We start from the raw sequence: 18,836 nt of genomic DNA, 5'->3' as shown, positions 1-18,836 counted from the left end.
AGGGCACTTGGTTGTAAACGGTTTATTTACCTGCAGGCCTCCCTGTGTACAGGGCCAAGCCAAGAAGAATGGAGACATGGGGTCCTACAGTGACATGTGACCATGTCACATGATACTGGAATCCATCTTAATCCTTGTACTTTTCCACTGATAAGGCGGGGGTGGGGACAAGCACAGACAAAAGATTCCCGCCTTGTGCCAAAGCTATAAAAGGGGGTGGAGCGGGACAAAGGGGGCTGCCAGTCATGAGAAAACCCCTGCTTACCACCTGAGATGTCTGCTGGAACTAACAAGGACTGCACCAAGGGAAAGGATTGGGCCCAGACGAGGAAGGAGTCTAGTCTGTGAAAGAAGCTTATTGGAACATCTTTGAGGGTGAGATATTATCTGTAATCGGTTTCTTAATGTATTAGGCTTAGACTTGCGTGTTTTGTTTTATTTTACTTTGTGACTTACTTTGCTCTGGCTGTTATTACTTGAAACCATTTAAATCCTACTTTTTATACTTAATACTTTGGGTTTATTAATTTTAAAAAGTGATTGTAAGTGATTAATACCTGGGGGAGCAAACAGCTGTGCATCTCTCTCTATCAGTGATATAGAGGGTGAACAATTTACAAATTTACCCTGTATAAGCTTTATATAGAGTAAAATGGATTTATTTGGGGTTCGGATCCCGCTGGGTGTCTGGGTGCTGGAGGCAGGTAACCTGCTGAGCTGTTTTTAGTTAAAGTCTGCAGCTTTGGCGGCGTGGTCCAGTCCCTGGGTCTGGGTTGCAGCAGGCTAGCGTGTCTGGCTCAACAAGGCAGGGTTCTGGAGTCCCAGGCTGGCAGGGAAAACAGGCTCAGAGGTAATTTCAGCACGTCAGGTGACAGTCCCAAGGGGATCTCTGTGACTGAACCCGTCACACTGGGGTTCCCTCAATCTCTCCTGTAGAAGCTGCCCTATGACCCACCCACTCCACTCTCCCTTTAATCCCTGACCTACAGGTTCTCCCCTGCCACCTCATCAGAGAGCAGAGGGCTCTGTGGAACAGGCTAATTCTGGGGAAGGATTTGGCTCAGCGAGATTCTCCAAAGTTCACTGCTCGCTGCCAGGAAACCAGGGGACTTATTTGAAAGCAAAAGCTGTTTAATTCAAATCTGATTTCCCAGCCTCCCACTGTTTGCGGCTGTGCTGCCCAGGGGCGAGCCCGACGGACGCTGCCAGCCCAGGAACTCAGCACCAGACACTACAAAGAACTTTCCAGCCGACTTAGCATTCAAAAGCCGAACTCGCGCCTTTAATATTTAAAGATGCTTTAGAGTCAGCGGAACATTTCCTCCCCTGCCCGTTAAGAGAGTATCAAAGCCAAATGGGAACAGCTGGTGTACAGCATGGGGACTAAGCTGATGCAGAGCCAAGAGAGCGACTTGCGAGAGCAGAAATGGATGGAGGACTTTGCCCCAGACCTGTAGCTGGGGTGAATCCGTTCCTGCCAGCTGGGCATAGGGTCCTCTCTCATTTCAAGACACCATGACAAGAGATGGCAAAAGCTGGCATTCTCTAGTCTTGAAAGGAGGAGACAGAACTGAGACATGAAGGGATGCAGGACCCACCGATCAGTGTCTCCATTCTACCCCCTTCCTGTCACGTGGGAACAAGAGCAAGGTCCGTTAAAGTAACGGCCCGTCAACTCAGTTCTGCCACTTGGCCTTCCGTTCCCCGGCCCGGTGCCTGGCCAAGAATTACACCACTGGATGGTAACTATTATGGGTGATTCGCTCTGGGAATCATTCCTCCTTCAGGAAGGATGGAGCACTGAAGCCCAGGACACCTGGGTTCTCCAACCTAGGTTTGTACCATTCCTAGTACAATGGGGCCTTAATCTTGGATACTCCCTAGGCACTACCAGAACAGACCATATATCCATGACTTCTACTCATTTCCTCTCTGCCTTATGCAATCATTTAATGCCCCTGTGCAAGGTGGAGATTTCCCCCAATTTGACACATGGAGAAACTGAGGCACGGGGGTAGAAGCGTGTTGCCTGGGGTGAGGTCAGACACAACATCAGAGTTTGGAAGCAGAACACAGAATATCCAGATTACAATTCTACTGCTTTACCTACTAAACAGGGCTCCCTCTATTTAGAGCACATTAAATGGAAACACTATTCCACTCAGCTGGTAGTCACAGAGTACAGCATTGCAGCTGGATTCTAATAATCCTCTGCTCTGCAATTATTGTTGAGATCAGATCTCGCAGCAGGGGATCATCTGCAGGAGCCCTGCACTCTCATCAGGCACAGTTAGGGACTCAGACACTCGTGATGAGAACCATAGAAGCACCTGTCTAGTTAGAAGATGCATGCAGCAGCAGGTTCAGGCCCTTGCCAGAGGCCGGAGATCCGCCTCGAAGAATGGATGGCCTGATTGCATTTGTGATTGTACAGAGCCTAGCACAGCGGGCCATGACTGGGGCCCCTAGGAGCGGCCGCAATACAACTGCACATCCTAACCTGCAGCCTGTACGCCATCAGCTGAGCTCTCAAAAATGCCCTGATGAGCAAGCCAGGGGCAGACCCGTGTTAACGCCAGAGCAAGCTGCCGGGGAGGCGGGAGGTTCTCCTAGCCCATCACAGAGGATGATTGCAGCACTGCCTGCAATCTGACGCCGTGCAAGCACCTGCTGGTCAGAATCCTCCCCCTTCAGGGCAGTCACCCCCCCACCGCTGCCCCTCGCCCGCCAGTGCGTGCCACCGCCGCTGGAGCAGAACTTACTGAGCCCGGAGACATGAATGGCTTTCACATATTTCCTTATCCTCTGGAGAATTGCTTGGTCACCGTCCAGGCTCTGCAAAGCAAACACAAAAGACTGTCAGACTCGCCGGGCAATGCCGAGATTTCCCCCCACCACCACCACCACCAACCGCTGCACAAAGTCCCTTTGAAGGGCCCGACGCTTCGTCATGCAGATGTGCCGGGGCAGCTGCCAACACACCCCGGGCTTGGAGAGGAGCTGGAGGACTCCCAAGCCACGGGCTCTGGCTAGACCAACTGGCATCAGAGTTCAGCAGAGCCTCCGCCAGATCCTCGCTCATTTTAGACACAGGAGCCGTGACCCTCCCGTGGCCAGCCAGGTACACTGGAACTGGCCAGCTCTAGCGCATGTTAGAGCCAGAGGGCCTCTCTCAGGCTGGTCCTTTGCAGGCTTTGTGGGATAAAGGGAGACGAAGCACAGCCAGATACTCAATCTCTAATTACAAGGACTCTGTCACCAGAGTATCAGAGCAACTTCCAACCCCCCTTGGGAGGGGGGGGTCTCATTATCCCCATTGTACAGATGAGGAGCAGAGGCAGGGAGCGAGCCAGTGACGTGACCAAGGTCATCCAGCATCTGCAGCAAAGACAGTAATTGCACCCCGATATCCAGAGTCCCTTAGCCACAAGTTCAGCCTTCTCCAGACACAGAGGCACAGCCGCTGCAGCTACTCACATACTCACAGCATCTACATACCAGCAGGGGGCAGTTTCCCCAGGTGGGCAATTTAAAAGGGCCCTGGGCTCACGGCAGCGGCCAGAGCCCTGGGATAGTGGTGGTGGCCAGGAGCCCCAGGGCTCCGGCAACAATTTAAAGGGCCCGGCTGGCACCAGCTGGAGCCCCGGGCCCTTTAAATTACCACCACAGGCCCAGGGCTCCCAGCCTCCACTGCATCTACTGCTACCATGGGGCTCCAATGGTGATTTAAAGGGCCCAGGGCTCCCGGCTACCGCTACCAAAGGCAGAGCCCCGGGCCCTTTAAATAAACCGAAGCTGCCAGAGCCCCAGGGTAGCAGCAGTGATTTAAAGGGCCCGGGGACTTAAAGGCCCCGCCCCTTCTGCCCGAGGACCTGCCCCTTCCCCCATCTGCTCCGGACCCCGGCCCTGCATCCCTTAAGTTACTTTCACCCCTGGTGTCACCTCAATATTCCCCATGGCACATCACTTGCACGAGTCCCCTTTCCCCAGATAAATCGGTCACACAAGTTATTGGTCTGACAAGTTTTGCCTCCAACCCTCACCCCCATTTAGTGGCTGGGATGTCACCAGATTCATTCATGGCTCAAAAAAAGGGAACGGGGGTGGGGGATGAGGAAATCAATGAACGATTCTCGTCTCCAGCCTGGCCCTTGTCAGTTCCCCAAGTCACGTGGTATCACTCCTGGCCCCTGGCTGGATGAATATGCAACTAACGAACGCAGCCCAGAGCTCTGAATTTGACAAACATTCAGCTTGAAATCCCACTGCAGCAGGTCCTCGAGCATCGGCACTAGGAGTCCGCTCCCCTCGGAGGCCTGCGCTCGCAAAGGGCGAACGTCCGTGGAAAGCCGACACTCAAACCTCCTGGACCCAGCCAAAGAGAAGTCGAACCAAATCTTGAGACCGTCCCCCACCCTTGGCACTGCCCGGAACCTACTCCTACGCACAGCCCTGTGCCATCCAGCACACGGGCACTAGAGAGCAGGGACGGAGATTTGAGACAACCTGACATTGTAACAGTCAGGAAGGGGCAGTGGCGTTCATGCCCCCACCCACCCCCCAAAAAACCACACACATCCACCCCACTTCTGCTACCTGAACACCAAAGAGGAAATTAAACGGTGGAGACACAGGACTCTCCTGTCCTCCTATCCTGCTCCATGGGGCCCCTCTGGACTCTGCAATAATGAGTGAGGACTCAACCCCCTTGAGCTAAAGGAGAATCTGCCAGTTAGAGGAGCACTGGGACCTCTAGGTATTGGTTCAGCTAGTGATCAGCTCATTCCCCTCCTCAGGGAATTATACCCAGAGCCTGGGTGCTTCCCTCTCCCAGGCCAGGGAGAGGGCACTGCATTCTACCAGGAACAATTCATGATGGCGGAAACCTTCAGGGACAGATCACAGCCAACACCTGCCAGTCGGAGCCATCACAGACAGAGGCAGATGAAGGTTTCCTGGGGCCCTGGACCAGAGCAAGTGGGGGCCCCTCCCCTCCCACCCCCTCTGCCTGCAGCTCCTCCCATGGCCCCACCCCTTTCTGCTCCTTCCCCTGGACCTCGCCCCTGTTCCACCCAGGGTCCCTCCCTCTTCTGGCCCCCACTGCGGCCCCGCATCCTATTTGCTACTTTCTGCCCCACCCCCACTCCCACTGCTGCCTCAAGACCAGAGAAGCTCTGTCCCTGTGCCACGGCCCCCGGCCGCAGCGGGGAAATGAGAGCTCCATCAGTCCTGAGGCCATGGCATGCAGCGAGAGCTCCTCCAGTCCCAGGACCACAGCAGGAGTCCGGGTGCTGGGGCTTCCCCGATGCTTCTGCCAGAGAGAGTCAGGGGGCACTGGGGGCTTCTCTGCCGGGGAGTGAGATCAGGGCATGGGGGCTTTCCCTGTCCTGCCTGCCGGGGCCCCTGGTCACGGGACCCATAGCTAATCTGCCGCTATCGCAGGGGAGAGACATGACAGTCCCTCCCTGTACGGCGCAGGTGCAACCACTCCCTGGCCTCCTGCATTCGGCTCTGGGGCCCTCGCTACCGACCAGATATCGACAAACCGGAGAGGTGCCCAAAGCAGAGAGATTGATCCCCGGGAGGGAAAGAGTTAACCGTAGCGTGGCTGAGTGTCAGCCAAGGGCAGGCATGATAACAGTCTACAAATATTTGAAGGGCGTGAACAGCAAGGAGAGAGAGGGATCATTTGGGGCGTAACCAGCAGCAGAACTGGCGGTAATGGCATGAAGGCAGAGAAGATTATCAGACCAACTTCTTGACAGGGAATCCTTCTCTTCCCCCCAAGAAAACAGTGGAAGCCCCAGTTGCTGGGCCGGACAAGAAGCCCTGTACGAAATGGCCATGCACTGGCTACAGACGGACAGGGTAATAGGTCCTGTCCGTCTCGGACTTCTGTGATGGGGACTAAGGCAGACTGGCTGGCTGGCGCCCAGCTTCCTTCCCTCCCTATCTGTGGTCCCCCTCTGTCAAACTTTACCCTCCCCGCTAAAGGCACCACTCTCTCGTGACGGCCACGTTGCATCACCGCGCGGTGGCAGCGGCTGCGACCGTGAGGCCTTCACTTTGTCTCTCCTCTCCCTTTAAAGCGTCCCAGAATTCTGCCAACTTCAGCTGCGCAGACAAAGTGCTTTGAAGCTGCACCTCGGGCGGGATTTGGGCTCGGACGCCAGCCCCCTTTGGAGCCCGAGTCGCAACTTCAAAGCGCCACCAACCCGGCTATTTCCAGTGTTCGCGCGAGCCGAGGCTGGGAGGGTCGCTGCCGCGGGCGGGGCAGACGGACCCACCGTTCAGGGGCCTGCTCCACAGAGGACTCGCATGCTCATGGAGGTTTTGCTTTCCTGCTCTCGTGGTTTTCCCTTCCCACCCGGCCTTAGACGCCGCCGAGAGCACACGGTCGCACCCTGCAGATGTCAAAATCCGAGCTCAGACAAACCAACCCCACTCCCACCAGCCCTGGAGGACGCCGGGTCACTCCTGAAAGCTCTGGGGATACCGGCACATCCAGCAAAGATGAGGAGTGGCTACTCTGGCCCTGGGCTTTCCCCCAAACCAAGGCTTCGGCTCAGTTCACATGCAAGCCAAGAGCTGCATCCAGACAACTCACTGGCCAACTCTAGGTCTCCGGCACGTACCACTGGCCGCTCGGCACACTTAGGAAAGAGCTTTTCTACACCGCTGCCTGACTTATTGCTGATGAAACAGGGGTTCCTGCTGGCTCGCCCGGCAGAGTAAACACTGGCTGGGCCCGATCACCCACCCCACGCCTATGGATGGAGAGGATCCTCAATGGGTCAATCCCCCCCACACACATATACACACACACAGTGGGAGTGTCAGGCCCAAACTCATTTACACCAGCGTCAATCCAGAGTGACTCCACTGGGATGCATAAAAAGGGCCACCTTGAGTAGGAGCAGAGAGGTTATTTTACTTCTATATTCGGCACTGGTGTGACCGCTACTGGAATCCTGTGTCCAGTTCTGGTACCCACAGTTCAGGAAGGATGCCAATCCAGTGGAGAGGGTTCAGAGAAGAGCCACGAGAATGATTAAAGGCTTAAAAAACCTGCCTTATAGTGAGTCTCAAAAGGGCTCAATCGAATGAGCTGAAAGAGAAGGTTAAGCGGTGACTTCACTACAGTCTGTAAGTACCTACACGGGGAATAAATATTTAATGATGGGTTCTTCTAGCTACCAGAGGAAGGTCGAACACGATCCAATGGCTGGAAATTGGAGCTAGACAAATCCAGATGGAAATAAGATGTAAATTTTTAACAGTGAAAGTGTAACCCATTGGCCAGTTTACCAAGGGTCGTGGGGGACTCTCCATCACGGACAATTTCTAAATCGAGACAGGAGGTTTTCGTAGACGTTCTACAAAAAGGAATTATTGTGGGGAAGTTCTCTGGCCTGTGCTATCCAGGGGGTCAGATACATGATCACAACGGTCCCTGCTGGCCGCGGACGCGGAGGCCTCAGAGTTTTCACAGCACGAAGTTGCACAACCACATCACAGAGAGATCGGTCAACAGAGAAGAAATCATTAGAGGCAGGAAAGGCAGCAGCTGGCTCTGCCTGAGTGACAAGGCAAAGGAGCCAATGAGACAGACTCTAACAAAGGCACATGGATGCTCAGAATTGCTGCATCAATGGCAGATGCTACAAGATACCTTATGTAGTGCTCCTGGGCAGACTACGCTTGCCCTGCACGCACAGGCCTCACCTGGCTGGAGAGGCAGGGGGAGGTACATCAGCCAACGTGTCAGGTCTGAACTTGCTGGTCCAGACGCAGGGAAGGAAGGAGGGACACCCTCCAGCTCCAGGAAGAGAAGCCACAGGCAGGAGAGATGCAGCCAGTTGTGCTCCTGCTCAGCGGATTCCCTGCTCGGCCTCACCCCAGGGGAGCGAGCCCTCTTTCTCCACCGGGCACATCCCCGGTGCCTGCCCGAAGATCAGCTCAGCCACAGAGATTCCCATAAAGGAACCTTTCCCTGGAAAGAGGAAAGCGTGTGCTGGGGGAGAGAGGGGGCCGGGGAGGAGACAGATCTGCACCTGCAGAGAGAACAACGACCTCCCAGAGACACGTTTGATCCAACACTGCTTCATTGCTACCAGCCAACCTTCCAAGGAGCTCCCATGCCCCCCGGGCATTTCAGCTCTAAGCCGGAGGACCCTGAATCACGTCCCACCGTACCCCGGCTGATCAGGAGGGAGGAGAGGGCGGCGCAGCATCTCCACCAACTGTCTCCGGTGCTTCTCCTCCGAACTTCCCTCTTTATTGTGAGCAATCAATGGGAGCCATTCTTCACCCCCCATCGTTCAATGAAGGAGGAGAGGGTTGGCACCGCAGACGCGGCCAACTGGCAGGAGTGCCAGAGCGGAGAGCGACAGCGGTGAAATTTCAATTAGCAGCAGCAAAGCAAATACTGAGCGAGAAGGGCACAGGCATCTCCAGGGCTGGGGCGCTGCAGGGGAGACAGGGGAAAGTCTAAGACTGCCGGATGCAGGGCCAGACTCCGAGCTCAGGGACTCGGCTGCTGCCAATCTGGAGTAACTCCACCAAGGTCAGAGTCCAGCCCAGAGAATAAAGGACGTGGCAGATAAGGAGAAGACTGAATGAAACAATTCTTTAGCCTGGAAAGGGAAAGACAACAGGGAAAGGTGGGCTTGTCATTTGACCCACCTTGGGTCTCTGTTCTTAAGTTAAAGATGGGCAGAATAGTCTTGTCTACTTAGACTTTGGGACAAGGGCTCTCTCACTATGTACAGCTCCTAGCACAACATACAAGCCCAATGCTATTATGAAGAGTAAAGTGAACGCTGACCAGTGCTTGACCCCGTCCCATAATTAGGAGACGGGCGATGTCATCCAGCAGGATTCCTCCATTCCACCATCCCCCCACCCGCCTGCCTCTTTCCCGCTCACTCTAAGTCCTTGTCTCTGAGGCTGTTGCATCCTCCTGACCACCAGGAAGGTGCCACCGACCACGGCACGGCCATGATATATGAAGCAAAGGTATATTACGGTCGCGCCTAGAGGCCGCAACTGAGATTGAGGGCCCCAGGGCATCGGGTGCTGTGCAGAAACATAGCGAGTCCCTGCCCCACAGAGCTTGTGGCCTGACAAACAGAAGGGAAGCCACCTAAAAGCCAGGTAGGGCCACCACCATTAGCAGCTTCGTTGATGGGGACACCTTCTCCTGCAGAGTAGGACTCTGAATCCCCCACACAGATGTTGGGTTGGAAGGACCAGGTTACTGCTTACCTGGGGCTGGACTCAACCCGCTGCCCCGAGTCCCATTCCCTGAAACCACCCACCCCCAAATCGTCCACTGAGCCAGCCAATCCCCCGACCTAGGGCTGGATCTGAACTTGTGCCCTCGCTGAGCAAGACCCCTGTATTTGCTGAGCTCCCCTGAGCCAGCCAGCAAGTCCCCCTGTCCTGGGGCCAGATTCAGATCAGCAGAGTGTCTCATTCCCCGCCCCAACCCACCGCGGGAATCAGCCAGGTGCCCGGATCTAGGGCTGGAAGACAACGTCTCTGAGCACTGGCGGCAGGAACGCGCCACATCATCTCCAAGGTTGAGTTTATTTGGGGTTTTCTTTCCAGTTCGAGGGACGAGAGCAAGGGTGGAGGATGGTGGGACCCAGCCAAATGCAGGGAACTTTTAGGATGGACATGAAGGAAAACTAGCGAGAATTTACAACCACAGGAGGTCACCGAGTCAGCTAGTTGGAAGGAGGAGCTGCAGAGTGTTATGAAGTTAACTTCCCTGGAAATTCAGCTAATGACATCCGGGGAAAAGTCCCCTCTGCGTCCAGCTCTGCACTGAGGGCAACTGATTTCCAGGATAGAAGTTTATTAGAGAAGAAGGATGGTCTTATAGAGACGGCACTGGACTGGAACTCAGGAGATCTCAAATCCCAGCTCTGCCCCAGGTCCGCCACCCCACAATGTGTCTTTGGGTAAGTAACCGTCTTTGTGCCTCAGTTTCCCCATCCGTAAAATGGGGATAACGGTACTTTTCTCCCACCCTGTGTCGTGTCTATTTAGATTGTTAACTCGTTGGCATGGACTGCCCCTCAATGTGTCTATACAGCATCTAGCGCAACGGGGCCCTGATCTCAGGTGGAGCCTCTACATGCTACTGTAGCACAAATAAGAATAAATCCATGAACTCTTCCAGACAGGGACCATCTTTACTGTACCTCTCACAAAGAGCCAAGCACGTCATTGGTGTTAACGATAAATATTCCTGCTATTCCTAGAGAGGACAAAGCAGGATCCAGTGCCTAGGACAAAGCTAGCAGGCAGCAGGCTAGATACAGATCACACTGAAAGGGTGGGGTGCTTAGGGGGGATTGTAGCCTGCTCCTCCCCTACCAATATCACTCCCTCCCACAGCATTCAAGGCCCTAAATTTGACTCACTTTAACCATTTCACCTAATGTCGCTAACCCCAGTGGCTAAAACCCTGGACCTTCCCCAATTAAGCCACACAAGACCCCCACCCCCGTGGCAGATATTAGCATCCCTTTTTTCCAGGTGGGGAAACTGAGGCACAAAGCCATTTAAGTGACTTGCCCAAAGTCACACAGTGAATGAATGGGAGAGCAGGGAACAGAACCACACACACACCGTCTCCCTCCCCGCTGCACAACAGCTCCTCTCAAATCTTTCCTGCGTATCAGTATATCATCCTTAGACCTGGCCGACAGTTAAAATACTGACTCCACTAAATCGAAACGTTTCAGGGATCGTAACAATGTAATCAAAGCTTTAGGCAGGGAATTGTCTCCACATGTCACCGTGACTTTTAGATTGTCTTTATAACTAGAATTCAACACTCAAAATATTTTGATTGAATAGAAAGTTGAAGTGTTTTGACCTTTGCCAAACAAAACATTTACAATATTCCAAACTGTCGGGTTTGGGCCATTTCACGTCAGCGACAATGCCATGATCTCTGCTTTTCGGGCTCATTGGGGATACGAAGCCGAAATCTTGGATTTTCCATGGCAGGGGAATTCCATTTTTCAACCAGCTTTAATTATACGTTCAAGTCCGTTTCAAGGAGAGGTCGAGAGGTACGTTGGGTTCCAGCCAGCAACACCTCTAGTCCATTGATACAAAAATTTCCTAGAGCTTTTCTAGTCTCTCCTGGGTTTTGAGCCCTCTCTTTAATGCTCAGACAGGGTCACGGGAAGATCCCCGTTCCAAGACAAGCCCCAGAACTCTTGTGCTTGGATTTCTGGGCAAAGACTCTGCTGGGATTTTCTGTTCATCCTCCTTGGTCCCCTCTCCTCACAGCCCAGTGTGATAAATAGGGCCCTACCAAATTCACGGCTGGGAAAAACACATCACAGACCATGAAATCTGGTATCCCCTGTGAAATCTGGTCTTTTGTTTACTTTTATCCTATAATATAGGACAGAACAAGGAGTAATGGTCTCAAGTTGCAGTGGGGGAGGTCTAGGTTGGATATTAGGAAAAACTTTTTCACTAGGAGGGTGGTGAAGCACTGGACTGGGTTCCCTAGGGAGGTGGTGGTGGAATCTCCTTCCTTAGAGGTTTTTAAGGCCCGGCTTGACAAAGCCCTGGCTGGGATGATTTAGTTGGGGATTGGTCCTGCTCTGAGCAGGGGGTTGGACTAGATACCTCCTGAGGTCCCTGATAGTCTGTGATTCTATACTGTACAGATTTCACGGGAGAGACCAGCGTTCCTCAAACTAGGGGTTCTAACCCAAAAGAGGGTTGTAATGTGGGGGGTCTGCAAGCTTATTGTAGGGGGGTCGCAGGATTGCCACCCTTACTTCTGCTCTGCGTGGCCGAAGAGCAGGCAGCACCCTGCCAGCAGCAGCGCAGAAGTAAAGGTGGCAATACCATACCATGCCACCCTTACTTCTGCACTCCTGCCTCCAGAGCTGGGTCCGGACTCCTACAGTAACAACCCCATGAAATTTCAGACTTAAATAGCTGAGATCATGACATTTACGATTATTTATAATCCTCTGACCGTGAAATTGACCAAAATGGACCATGAATTTGGCAGGGCCCTAGTGATCAATCACAGCCCCACACAATCTATGCCGACATCCAGCTCCGCCAACACAGTGGCCTGGACCTTCTCCTCTGGAGCCACAGCTCCACCATGTGAAGCCTGAAGACGCCATCTAGCTTCCCCTGTTGCCGTAACTTCTACACCTGGATTCTGACCGTGTTCTCCTACACAACAGCGCTGGGAGCTCGATAGATCTCGGTGGCTAAGGAGGGTCGGGCCTGGCCGGCACTTGAATGAGAGACCAAGGCAGAGCCAGGGTCCTGCAAGAAGCCATGTAGGATATTCAACAGATCCTCTCAGCACAGGCTCCACGCACTTGACTCACTGGCAAGGGGATGTTTTTGAAAGACGCTTCCTTTCTCTCTTCCCCGGACCCCTGCCCCGCCCCATAGCCTGGCAGGCTGGTGCCCACGCTGCCCACCCGCGAAGCAGGGATTGTGCTGTGGGGGAGAGAGAGGCTCTGTACAATTCTTTCCCCAAACTGAAGGGCAGGCTGAGTCGAAAGAGCTCAGCCCTGTCTCTCTGCCAACTATGGCCCAGCAAGGCTCCCCCTCCCACCACTCTCCAGAGCACCCTTCCCCAGGGACAGACCATCTCCCCCCAGAACCCCCCTTCTAGAGCTCCACTCCCCACCGCAGGCAACACCGGCTGAGCCCTTTATACAGTCAGTTGAGTCTTTAGAGACAAAGCAGCAGCAGCAACCGCTGCTCATGCACTCACTATGGCCCTCCCCAACCTTGCAAGGGACTCCATGCAGGCAGACCCCTGACCAGCTGACATCAGTGGGGGGTGAAGGTGTCACACACAAGGCATCACCAGCAGGATGGGGGCCCTACAATCCTGCGAACAGCTCCGCAGGCATGTAACATGCATCGTGTCCCGCTCAACTCAGTCCCACATACAAGCAATTGCAGCATCAAAGCCCTCTGGGGCTGGCTTCCTCCTTGCTTATGGGGAATGAGAGAATTTGTGTCCAACTGGAATCCCGGTTCCTTTACCCTCCCTCCTCTGCAGCACGTGCACCCCTGGGACATGAGGTTTATCACAAGCTAATGGCAGAGGGTGAGGGAGAGAATCATCTTGTGGGATTCCCTTGTTAAAATATTGGCAGCCTATCACTGCCCCGAGGCAGCCTCTGGCCAGCTGTGGGAGAGAGAAGAGATGCAAAGCAGATTTATGAGCTAGAATGTATTGCACTATTAGTTAGAGAGTTTTCTCCGAGGCCAGTGTGTGATGAGCTAGTCACAGTACATAAAAGTAAATAAAGTCTCAGAACAGGCTGGGGGTGGGGAATGGATGTGTGAGGAACTGGACAGAAGGACCCAAATGTACATAGGACATCGAGCCATTGATCACAGCTCTCAATGCCAGACCCTGTGTCTGCAGCCCCACACGTGCTAGAACAGAGGTTGGGATTCTCACAGGGAGCCATAGGGGATCTGGCACGGGTAGGGGGCATCTGCGTGACTGTTACTCGACATTGATGGCCGCTCCCATTCTTCACGAACACAGATCAGTGACTGTTGAGTTTACTTTTCCAGTGAGTGACTTTAAATTTCATCACAAGCTAATGGAGTTGGCTTTTTGCTTGTAAGATGGGGGGGAAAAGAAGGGAGCGGTTAACTCTAGCATCCCGGCCAGATTTGTATCAGTTTGTTCTGAATTTCCTCCCAGCTATTCCAACTGGGAAAAAACCATTCGTCACTTCCCTCTTCCTAAGGATCGGGATGGGAGAGCTTACAATCCACAAATTCAACGAATCTACAGCCCCCACCCCCATAAAGATTGTTAAAGCACTTGTGGGCGAAAGGCACCATATACCATAAGATACTGTCTCTGAAAGTAACAGGACTCGAGGAAGCAAGATGAAGGGAAACGGCCATTCAACGCCTCCTGGACAGACAAGCCATGTGGCAGCACCCTTCTCAGCCTCCGTGGTGTCACTTATACCACCAAGACATGGCAGGGAAATGGGGTCCCTTTCTCCCCACAGGGCTTGAGCCGAGTCCCATTGAAGTCAGTGACAGTCTTTCCATTGACTTTAATGGGAGTCGGCTCAGGCCTTTGGAACCAGCTGTTGGAGAAGCCAGACTGCGCCAGGCAGTGCCCGCGAAGGGTACGTCTACACTGCAGCTGGGAGCGTGCTTCCTGGCTCAGACAGACAGACACGCGGGAGGTCTGCTCCAAGCTCCCGTGCTCCAAATAGCAGCATAGCTAGGGGTAGGATGGATGCCAGCTCGGGCTAGCCGCCTGAATACAAACTCGCCCATACCCTCTGGGTATGCACTTGGGATGCCAGCCTGAGCCTCCACCATCCTAGTTTCAGATGCAATAGGTCTGATCTATCATACAGAGGGAGGAAGGGGGTCTGGAGTAACCCCTACACTGATCCAGTGGCAGGATCCAGCCCCAGTTCCTCGAGTCCATTCCTTCTGCCATGAGGACTCAGCAAAATACACAGGCCCAGCTGCAAATTCCTTTATTCAAAACATATACGCTACAGCATTCATGGGGATGGTGCAAAACCCAGCAGCTTCCAGCAGTTGGAACTGTTACTGTAGCAGAATTCCGTCTGGTTCTTAATAACCGGAAAGATACAAGATCAACTCAAATTCCACCCCAGAACTGTGTTGATGGGTTAGACTGATTTGGGCAATTAATTGATCTTTGACTATTAGCGGTAAATATGCCCAGTGGTCTGGGATGGGATGTTAGATGGGGTGGGATCTGAGTTACTACAGAGAATTCTTTCCTGGGTGTCTTGCCCACATACTCAGGGTTTAGCTGATCGCCATATTTGGGGTTGGGAAGGAATTTCCTCCAGGGCAGATTTGCAGAAGCCCTGGGGGGGTTTCCATCTTCCTCTGCAGTGTGTGGCACGGGTCACTTTTTGCTAGAGGATTCTCTGCACCTTGAAATCTTTAAACCACACTTTGAGGACTTCAATAGCTCAGACACCGGTCAGGGGTTTGATACAGGAGTGGGTGGGTGAGATTCTGTGGCCTGCGTTGTGCAGGAGGTCAGAGCAGTTGATCATAATGGTCCCTTCTGACCTTAAAGTCTATGAGTCTATTTGGTACAAAAAAGCTTTTACAAAAAGCCAAGCAGGATCTGAAACATTTCTGTGATTTTATTTCTTAAAATTCCCAGGGAAATGATACTTTCAAACAAGCAAAGCCTCTCTGCAGACACCACAACCCACACACTTCATGGCACTAAGAACCCGAAAATGAAACCAACCATAAACAGAAGATACTTCCCTGATTTTGTCTATTTGGGCCTGAACTCTTTCAACCCACATGCTTAACTTCGAACGTCCGAACATCTCCATTGAAAAAAAATCAACGGGATTGCTTGCAAGCCTAAAGTGAAGCACGTGCATAAGTGTTTTGCAGGATCGGGGCCTTGTATATGCCCTTCAGAGAAGGCACAGTGTCTTTTTAGACTTATGTACAGTATACCCACAAAAAGAGGGGGGGGGGTCTCTATGTGCTGCTGTTATACAGACAATTCATTTCCCATAGGAGGTAAAAACACACACACACACCCCAGCATAAACAGGGAAAACCACAACAGACTGTAAATTTGTGACTTTTCAATAATCGAAGGCGCTGTTAGTAGTCAACAGCGGGACATGCATTTGCTTTAAGTGTGGAGTTTTGTTTTTCAACCAAGAGCATCTTTCACAAGCCGGGCGGGCTCCTAGCTTTCAGTGGCCAGAATAAGGAACTGAACTACAGAGCGCGGCCAGGATCAGTTACACAACCAGGGGCATGTCACTCGCTCAGATGGCCAGGTTGTTAAACCATTTAGCAAGATCTTAACAGACTCTTCCGCCCTTTGCACGCGTGCTGCAAAGCGCCTTGTCCTTAAGAGAAATCACGTCGGATTTTAGCAAAGCTGGCAAGAAAAGGGTCAATCTGGGGGAAAAACGAGGCACAAGGAACAGCTCCAAGCTGCCTCCTGCAGTAACAATACCTACCGCAACACAAAGGGAGCCACCCCCCATCAACAAAAGGTGAAGAAGCACCTAATCCCCAGTTTCCAGAGAGAGAACCCGGCAGGCCACCACTCCCCCCAACTCCCCCTCTGCTCTCACTCACCTCCTCCAGCACCGCCACTGCCCCCCTGCACTTCTGCATTTTGGAGGAGAAGGTCGAAGCCGCCGGGGAGTTCAGGTCTTCAGAAGTCACCGCCAGGAACTCCGAGACGCTGATCTGCTCGGGCATGTTGGGGGATGTTGCCCTGCGACCGGCGGTGACTGGAAACTCATCCAACAGCAAAGGGGACGGGGGAGAAGGGCTGAGGGGCAGAACCGGGGGGGACGGGACGGGCGGAGAGAGAGTCTTGCACCACTTTGGTCAATTTCACATCGCAGCGGCCGCGCTCCCTGCGCAATTGACTAGAGACGCCCAGGAGCTCTCTGACACGTTTCTGTCTCCTGCTCCCTCCCTCCCTGCAGAGGCTTTCATTGCAATCACGTGGGGATATTGTTACACAGCCAATGCATATATGCCTGCAAGCTCGGATTTTTGGCCAAGAGCCTGTTAAAGGCAAAGTGCATCCAATTCCCCCCCGGGTCTCCCCCCCGCATCCATGCAAATTTAGGGGCGGGGGGAGACCCAGGCCTGGAGCGGTGGCTGTTACCTCTGCTTTTCCTGTCTTGTATAGGTGTCATGCATTCCCTACCCATTGAAAGATGCTGCTTGCCTCTCTAAGCGGCTGTTAATGATCAGTCATTAGTATCCTTATGGGCAGCAGAATCCCCATTATCACCAGCCCTTCCTGTAGGAAGAAGCTCGAATCCTTTCTCTCCCCAGTCAAATATCTCTCTTCCGCCCTGCACAAAGTTGCCTTAAAGCTTTTGATCTCAACTGATGTGAAGCAGATAAAGTTGGGTGAGGGGCCAGGAGGGGAGAGCAATAACCCAGGACCAGATGAAAGAAGCCAGACTCCCGGAGAGAAAACCCTTTTCGACTCCTCCCCTCAAAGACGGAGCATGTTACACTCTGCTGAGTGTGGGAAAAGAAAAAACCCAGGTCAGGCACTAGGGAGGCTGTCATGGACTTCTCATTATGTTGCATATGACAGGGCTTAGTCATTGATCGGGGAGATTGCTGGCCAGGTCCCGGTGCAATTTGCAGTGCTTTAACACCATAGTGTTACTCTTTCTCTAAGGCTCTTTCCCACATTTTATGATTGTTTATTTATATGAGTTTAGTGTCCCGGTGCTCCAGCTGCAATCAGGGTCTCAGCTATACACACAGGCCTGAAGCCTGCAAAGACTTAGTAACACACATGCTGAACTTCGTACACGGCGAGTAATCCCACAGAAGTCAACAATATTACAGTAGAACAGGGGTAGGCAACCTATGGCACGGGTGCCGAAGGCAACACATGAGCTGATTTTCGGTGGCACTCACACTGCCCGAATCCTGGCCACCAGTCCGGGGGGCTCTGCATTTTAATTTAATCTTAAATGAAGTTTCTTAAACATTTTAAAAGCCTTATTTACTTTATAACTAAACTATTGCTGTATGTATGTTATAGACTTATAGAAAGAGACTTTCTAAAAATGTTAAAATGGCACGTGAAATGGCAGTAAAATTAACTGGCACGTGAAACCTTAAATTCGAGTGAATAAATGAAGATTCGGAACATCACTTCTGAAAGGTTGCTGACCCCTGCAGTAGAACCTCAGAGGTAGGAACACTAGAGGTATGGACGGACCCGTCAACCACGCGCCTCCTTTGGAACTGGAAGTACACAAATCAGGCAGCAGCAAAGACCCCCAAAAAGCAAATACTGTACAGCCCACTATGGTATTACACATAAAATACTAAAAACATAAAGGGACAGTTTAAAAAAAAAAGATTTGACAAGGCAATGAACCTGTTTCTGTGCTTGCTTCATTTAAATGAAGATGGTTAAAAGCAGCATTTTTCTTCTGCGCAGTCCAAGTTCAAAGCTGTACTGTCAACAGTCAGTTGCAAACTTTTGAAAGAACCACCATAATGTTTTGTTCAGGGTTACAACCAACCTTCATTCCTGAGGAGTCCGTAACTCTGAGGTTCTACTGTTCTTGCTGTGAGAACAAGTGATCCTGTGCATGCCTGGGGTCCTGGGGAGAGTCCCTGCCCCAAAGAGTTTGCAAGAGTAATAGAGAAGCCAGGGAACGTGAGAAAGAGAGGAGTATTACCCCATTTCAGAGCTAGCGAAGCGTGGCACAGACAGATCAAGTGACTGCCTCAAGCCACACACGGAGTCTATGGAAGTAGAAGAACAAGGAATTGAACCCACAGCTCTGAGCCTTAACCACCAGCTAGTCCTTCCTCTCCTTGGGATATGCTAAGCAATGACTTTATGCTCGGCTCTGTATGCAGGCACTCTCTGCCCCTGGGAGGTCAGAGTCTAAATCAAATCCAGCTGGCAGAGATCTGGTTTATAGGAGACACATGCTGAAGGCCCAAAGCGAAAGCAGCTTTTTATGGCTGTGTTTTGTGTTTTAACACTATACTTGGCGGTTTAACTTTGAAAAGAACCACTGGAGAAGTGAGAGTCAAGGTGGGATTTGAATGATGAAAGCAGAGGTTGTTTGGGGTATAAAAAGGGGCTGGGGACAGCATGAGACAGGCATGTCCCAACCACAAGGGACAGCATGAGACAGGCTTGAAGACAACAGCAGGAGGAGAGGAGTAATAATCCTTCATTTGAAGGGCTCAGCTACACAGGAAAATTGACCAGAGAAACGCCCTCTATGGACACTTATTCT

The 18,836-nt window shown here is 52.3% G+C and overlaps 1 protein-coding gene across 1 annotated transcript in view; it reads right to left on the bottom strand.

Annotated features, from left to right (window-relative positions):
* The window catches only part of ASAP3 (ArfGAP with SH3 domain, ankyrin repeat and PH domain 3), a 61,708-nt gene extending 44,835 nt beyond the window's left edge, over nucleotides 1-16,873 (bottom strand). The window contains exons 1-2 of the mRNA XM_039511481.1: nucleotides 16,168-16,873; nucleotides 2,763-2,835 (exon numbers count right to left, since the gene is read on the bottom strand). Of these exons, the coding sequence (XP_039367415.1) occupies nucleotides 2,763-2,835; nucleotides 16,168-16,293 (199 nt within the window). The 5' untranslated portion in view covers nucleotides 16,294-16,873. The remainder of the gene's footprint in view (nucleotides 1-2,762; nucleotides 2,836-16,167) is intronic.
* Nucleotides 16,874-18,836: the final 1,963 nt, after the last annotated feature.

Source organism: Mauremys reevesii, linkage group 23, assembly GCF_016161935.1.
Source record: "Mauremys reevesii isolate NIE-2019 linkage group 23, ASM1616193v1, whole genome shotgun sequence".
In the NCBI taxonomy this organism is placed as follows: Eukaryota; Metazoa; Chordata; order Testudines; family Geoemydidae; genus Mauremys; species Mauremys reevesii.
The sequence above is the reverse complement of the archived record's forward strand: the minus strand, read 5'-3'. Positions and strand labels throughout refer to the sequence as shown.